The sequence below is a fragment of the Diaphorina citri genome, unplaced genomic scaffold, assembly GCF_000475195.1.
Source record: "Diaphorina citri unplaced genomic scaffold, Diaci psyllid genome assembly version 1.1 scaffold2849, whole genome shotgun sequence".
Taxonomy (NCBI): Eukaryota; Metazoa; Arthropoda; class Insecta; order Hemiptera; family Psyllidae; genus Diaphorina; species Diaphorina citri.
Genome location: NW_007380265.1, coordinates 1 through 7,115, shown reverse-complemented (window position 1 = coordinate 7,115; position 7,115 = coordinate 1). Strand labels below are relative to the sequence as shown.

The following is a 7,115-nucleotide window of genomic DNA, read 5'->3' as shown; positions in this document are numbered from 1 at the left end:
GGAAAAAAAAAAAAAAAAAAAAAAAAAAAAAAAATTCACATCACATTTTTTATGACTTTTCATCCTCCCCAAAACAGAATAGAATATAATAAGTAGGTTAATAGAATATAGGAAAAAACAAAAAAGTATAACAATTTTTAAACCTTCAACAAACAAGCGACCCAATTACCTTGAAACCCAATCCGGAGTGCCAGTTTCAATCTGCAATGATCGAACCTCCTCAGCTTGATGCTAATCACTCGATGAAACATCCGTACCTTCAAGTGCAACAGCAAACTCGTCTGGGGCAACTTGAAGCCCATTGTGACGTCAAAATGAAACAGCTGCGCCAGTCAAAAGAGTTGTCTAAAATGTCTCCACGATCCGTCTTGAATTTTCACCGAAGGAACGTCTTTGAACTTCACCAAAAGATGTCTTCGCTGGTCGTCTTGGAATTTCAGCAAATCAAAGAATTCTCCTTCGACGGTCTTGAAACAGCAAATCAAAGAAGACAATTTATTGGTATTACACTGAAAGTCTTGTAACTTCGCAATCCAAATGATCCTCCAATCGGAGATGCGGTTCGCACGGACTCCAAACTTCCAAACCAAACTGTTCTCCAATCAGAGATGCGGTTCGCACGGACTCCAAACTTCGCAATCCAAATGGTCCTCCAATCAGAGATGCGGTTCGTACGGACTCCAAACTTCCAAACCAAACTGTTCTCGTGGAAAATTCCCGAAAAATTTCGCCCAATAAAGGGTTAATTTCGTCTTCAAATTCTTCGCCGTCTCCAGTGTCTCCCAACGGGTTAATCGCCGCTCAAATGGTCAACAAGTGTCCTGGGCCAACAAGTGTCCAAATGACCATTTTGATGTGCTTGTCCTGGGGGGGGGGATTCTCGTCCTTCGAAGATCTATCCCGAAATGGTCCAATAACAGGATTGTCACGTGATTTTGTCTATCCAAAAGCTACCTCTCAGCAATAGATGAATTAAGGGATTTACAGGTGATTCTTTCCTGAGGATTCTTGCTGGTCAATTTTCTGATTTTCACCTTTGCAGGATTTTACCTTTCTCAGGTTCTCACACCGAAATTGTGCCCATGGTTGATGCGTTTTTTGGTCACAAAAGATAGGGGATCTTTTGAGTTACCAAAATTTTCCGGTTTAGGCTTTCCTCTTAGAAAAGGACGTTTGTCCGATTGCTGTCTTTTCCGCATAAATCCGAATGATAGAGATAGATTCGGATAAAGTCTCCTTTAAAGGGGACTTTTGAACCACTGTCAAGCTGATAAGGACTGTTTGTCCAAACAGGACCGAATGCCTTCCGACAAAGTCTGTCCGGGAAATTTCGAAGACAGAAATTTGGACGTCAAAATTTCCTGACGGGAAACACCAATGGTAACGGTGTAGTTTTTACCGGCGTTGACTGGGCTAAAGCTGAAGGAGATGAAGACGGTGTTGACTGGACTAAAGTTGTCACGGCAATAGATTAGTCCGGGTGGATCAGTAGACAATTGAATGTCGAAAGGGCGATTGCAAACTTCTGCCATCTATGGAAACTTTTGTAGAGAACTTCTTCGAAAAAATCGGACCTAGAATAGGTACTAATATTTTGATAATAAAAACAAATTTTTGATATACACTGTAGGAATGATGGGTGAAACAGTTCTTTATTCGAAAACTGGTGAAAATTTTGAAAAAGAAAAAAAAGCGTTGAAAAAAAAAGAATTAATTTTAAAAAATGGTTGAGTAGGTAATTAGATTGAGGTTAAAGTAACGAAAAATGGAGAGTCAATATTTAAATGACACGAAATAATATTAAAGCAAGAAAATATTTAAAATAATATCGAAAGAAAAACTATTTTATAATATAAGATTGAAAAATATTTTATATAATTAAGTCAATTTTATTTTGGATTCACAAAAGCAAAATGTCTTTCCAAAGTCAAATTGTTCGTCTGAACACTTGAAAATTTAAACCTTCAAACGGGGGGTGTTTGTACAGAATATCACTGATCAGTTGAAATCACTGATCAGTTTTGAAAATCACTTTTATCACTCTTTTGACGAAATCAATTCCGGGCAGGTCCAATGCAAAGGGGCAAATTTGCCTTCAAAATTTTCAAACTCTTCTAAGTCTGACTTCCATCCAGGAGGTAGTTTTCATTACGTACGTTGTACAACTTTTCGCACGGCCTCTTCAAATGGTCAACACACAAAGTCCAACCACTATTGATGACGGTCAAGTCGTTCTCACAACCACCCCAAGCTTCTTCCATCTTTTGAATTAATTTTGGAAAAAGTTCAAACTTCCCTCTCGAAAAAAAAAGAAGCGAAAAATCGATTAAATATCGGAGACAAAGTCACAGAAAACTCCCCGAAAAAAGGCCCAAAAATCACGTCAAATCGCCTTTATGAGCACCAGTATTTCAGAATCTCAAAAAACCGCACCAAAAACTTTCTTCGACACGCCTTCACTGAAGTGATATCAAACAACAACTAATCAACTATTAGAAAACCAAATCACAGAACCAAAAAAATCCGAAAAACTTGACAAAACCAATTCCTAATCGATGATGGAGGGGGCTGATGACAAAAGTAAACAAAAATTGGAGACACTGTGAACTGTCTAGAAATGACTCCAATGATTACGGAAAAGTATTAAAACCCGGATTTCAAAATTAAAAGGGACACATTTGGTCAAGCTATTATTATCATCATATTATTATTATACCTACCGATCAGGGTCGTATATAGGGAGCCTCCGTCAGGCCCGTGGGGTTTTCGGCCCCATTAGCCCAGGGATCCTCACGGGGACCGGAACCAACAGTTACAAATGGTTCCTTCAAATAGATCAGTTGCGCTTACTTGGGTGATGTTTCAAAGTCATAGAGCAGAAAAAATGAGCTCATACCGTTCGCGATATATTGTTCAATTACACCGAAAACCGCCAAGAAGCGGTAAAATGCCGCCAACCGTTGCACCGATCTTAACCAAAGGTTTCGTGTCGCATCCTTGTCACATTTGACATCTACATACCAAATTTCAAGTCTCTAGTTCTTACCGTTCTCGAGATATTTTGTTTACATACACACAGACACACACACGGGCCAATGGCTGAAACTTTGGATTTAGGCTCTAGGGACCTCAAAACGTGTTTTGGCACTAAAAACTGACCATCGAAATTTTGACCCGATTACATTACTTTCCTTCCTATAGGATAAGGAAAGTAAAAAACACATCAAGCCTTAACTTTGGAAATCGGAGATCAGGTCTACTCGGATCAAAATTTTGTGCTCTGGCTCGTGGTTTTAACAAAAACAGTTTATCGATTAGAATGAAAAATTTATGACTTAACAAGCTGGGTCCGTCCCTCCGGGAATTTTTTAGCCCGTAGTTTATTCGATCGTGATTAGAGAAAATCAGTACCTATGTACCTACCTAATTTGTTTAATATTCAGTTTATTATCATTCTTGATTTGATTTTTCGATTTTACTTTCATGTAATGTTTTAAAATCAAGACTAGAGCCTGTTCTCCCTTTATTCCTTTAAGTCTCCCATCCATTTATTGGCCTTGCTTAACATAGGTGACGTTAAAACCGGTTTTAAAATAACGACTCAAGTGTTATCTAAAACTTTCTCGCTTTAAGTTCATAGGTCATCGCGACAAATTTCAAGATCAGAGCTCATTTGTGTGAGAAAATGTGAAAAAAATCCCCCAAAAACCAATACCTATAGTTCATCCAGATCAATGTGACAGCAATGAGTCATCAACCCAAAATGAAGGAACCAATCAGATTGCAGGAAATCCTTACATTTTTGCAATTGAGGTAAAGGTCTATTTTTGATAAACTTTCTCTTCTAAAATGCAGAGGTAGCTCTAAGTTCAGAGGTTGGATTTCAGAACAGGTAAGGTGGATATCGCCTTACCTGACTTTGTTTCACTGTCGGAGGAAGCACTGTGCAATATAGCTTCCCCTTTTAGAGATTCTCTACCATTGCACATGTGACATGTTTGGCAACAATGCCTATTTTTTTGCTGTCACATTGATCTGGACACACTTTAGCTATATTATATTCAAAAGTTAGGACATCAAACTTAAAGGGGTGTTTTATTGAGCTAGACACATAATGATGCAAAACACTGGAGTGGCATACATCCCACCACGCAGCCCCCCCGGCTCGGGAGGCCCGGGCAATTAGGGGCCCCGGGGGAATAGTTGGGGCCCCCAAAAATGTAAAGGTGTGTCCACACAGAGTCGACTAACCCATCCCCGCTGCCTCGACAACATGAATTCACTTCGTCGGTCGACAGCCGGTCGACTAATTTTGGACAAACCTTAATAAAAACTTAAAATTTCGGCCTAAAATTTGGAGCTTTTCCTACCTTTAGCATTCGGTTTGAGAAGATCTTTGAGTTTGTTTTTCAGGATGTTCTTCTTGGCGCCTTGCTGTTTGATTTTGTCTTCAAACTTGGAGAAGCCCGAATGTCTCACTACATCCACCGTGCTGTCTCTGTGGAGAAAATCCAAAATCACGTTAATCTTCTAAGCTAGTCACTCACTATCAGGTAGACCTCACAGACGGACCTGATCAGGTGTACCTGTCACGTCTACCTGATAGTGAGTGGCTGGCCTTAGATTTAGAATAAAGTCAATTTTTGTAAAAGCAGAACTGCAGCACATTCGGTGTGGCAAAATTAATGTGATATTAACACAACTTAATTAACACAACTCCCAAATTAACACACTGCCACAACCCAAATTAACACAACTCCCAAAAATCGCAGGACGGGATAAGAGAAAGCCATAGCCGTTCTGAGAAAGAACCTTATCCTATTGAGGATAAATATCGTGACCGGGCAAGAATCGATAATAAATAATAATAGACTCTTGAGTGGAAGGTAACCACTAGGCGAGGTTAACGCCGGAGGCGTTTTCTACAACCTAACCTTTAGAGCTCCATTATTATGTGGTCAAAACCACGATTTGTCTTGAATTTTCACCGAAGGAACGTCTTTGAACTTCACCAAAAGATGTCTTCGCTGGTCGTCTTGGAATTTCAGCAAACCAAAGAATTCTCCTTCGAAGGTCTTGAAACAGCAAATCAAAGAAGACAATTTATTGGTATTTCACTGAAAGTCTTGTAACTTCGCAATCCAAATGGTCCTCCAATCGGAGATGCGGTTCGCACGGACTCCAAACCAAACTGTTCTCGTGGAAAATTCCCGAAAAATTTCGCCCTCGAAGGGTTAATTTCGTCTTCAAATTCTTCGCCGTCTCTTCAAATAAATGAGGATAAAATTCCATGCCTCGGCTGGGTTCGAACCCACGCCCTCCTGTTTACCAGGCGAGCGTCTTGACCACTACGCTACCGAGGCAGGTCCCGGTCATCGATCCCGCGACCTAGCGCTTACAAGGCACTATCTTCAAGCTAACAAGGCTGGCTGTCAATTTGCTTACAAAAACTCGTGGAATAATTTCAAGTTAAGACACAACACTTGGAACCCATTGTCACCGATTTGGTGCTTCTCTCGTCTCGCTGTAGAACATTTGGTACAGCAGCATACACCATTCACCATCTCTTCCAACCTCAATCAATTTTGCAGTCGAAACGAACTCAAATCCAATACAAAACGCATTCAATCTTCAGTAAAAAAAAAACCCACCCAAATGGCCAAATCCAAATCAAAAAAAAAAAAAAATCACTCAATCTTCAGCCAAATCCTCTTACGTCGGAGATTCGGAGGCAAAACGTGTTAAAAATCGATTTAGGAAGTAGGAAGTTAGGAATCTACTTCAGAACTGTACATTCATTGTGGATCGTGGAAGGATATAAATTAATTCTATGGCCTTTATCAGAAAATCACCAATTTTAGACCAAAATTGTGGGTTTCAACTTTGGAAATCATCCTATTTTTTTTTTTTTTTTTTATTTTAGCCCAAAATTGGGGGTTTCAACTTTGGAAATCATCCTTTTTTTTTTTTTTTTTTTTAAGAGGTTTGACGAAGTCAGCCGTTCCGAGAACGAATATTATCCCATCAGGATAAAATCCGCCCCGGGCGGGAATCGAACACGCGGCCTAGCGCTTACAAGGCAGACGCACTACCAACTAAGCTAACTAGGCTGGCACGAGCTATTGAAAGATAGGATAGGGGAAATGGCCTAGCGCTTACAAGGCAGACGCACTACCAACTAAGCTAACTAGGCTGGCGAAATCATCCTAAAAAAATACCCTAATAACCTAATATGTTATAATTAGCTCCTAGGGTAGCGCGTCTTGTCTTGTAAATGCTACGTCGCGGGTTCGATTCGAGCCAGGACAATCTTTATCCTAAGAATAAGGTATGATCTCCGAACGGCTGGCTTTCTCCTATCCTCTCCTCTTTCATTCTTTAATTTTGGGGACGATAAGACCTCAGCAGTAATGGTTAGCATGGTTGACTCTGGGTCCAACAAATGAAGGAGGACGCCCAAGATCGAGAAAAGTGGAGAACGTCGTGTTGAAACCTGTCCTAGGACAGATCTACATCTATATATAAGACCTAAGCAGTAATGGTTAGCATGGTGGACTCTGGGTCTCAAGATTGATGTTTCGAGTCCTAGTCAAATCATAAAATTTAGCGTAGTGTATTAAGCGGGGAACGACATTTGTAACAAGCATTTATGCTTAACACAATTAAAATTCCTTTTTTCCCCTTGTTTTCCGATAAGGCGCACTTAGAGTAATCGAAAGTAAAAATAACGGCTTGAATGAAAAACAAAAAGAAGAAAAAAACAAACGCTTACCTGGCATGTTCACTGCGCTGCTTCTGCTGTTTCAAATGATTCTGATAACACACCGAACAGAAGAACAACTGCTGGGGAGTGCCGAAAAAGTCCTTGCACTTCTTACACTTGATGTCAATGTTAGCGGAAATCTTTGGAGTGGAAGACTCCATTGTCTGTGGAGAATAACACATGGAACAAAGAAAGAGGCATTTGTTAGGTAAATTGGTAAATAAATATGAAAATGTATGGTATGTAAAACAAAGCAAACACTTCAGAAGACTACTCTTTGTTGTGTATGATGGTGGTTTCGAACCAGTGTATTTCGGTTTTCCAATATCCAATATTGGCTAGAGTGAATTGA

The 7,115-nt window shown here is 39.9% G+C and overlaps 1 protein-coding gene across 1 annotated transcript in view; it reads right to left on the bottom strand.

The window, feature by feature from the left end:
- The window catches only part of LOC103519626 (rab5 GDP/GTP exchange factor), a gene marked incomplete at its 3' end in the record, with an annotated part of 26,653 nt that extends 19,654 nt beyond the window's left edge, over nt 1-6,999 (bottom strand). Inside the window, 2 exon segments of the mRNA XM_008484715.2 lie at nt 4,371-4,498; nt 6,773-6,999. Coding sequence (XP_008482937.2) covers nt 4,371-4,498; nt 6,773-6,945 — 301 coding nt within the window.
- Nucleotides 7,000-7,115: the final 116 nt, after the last annotated feature.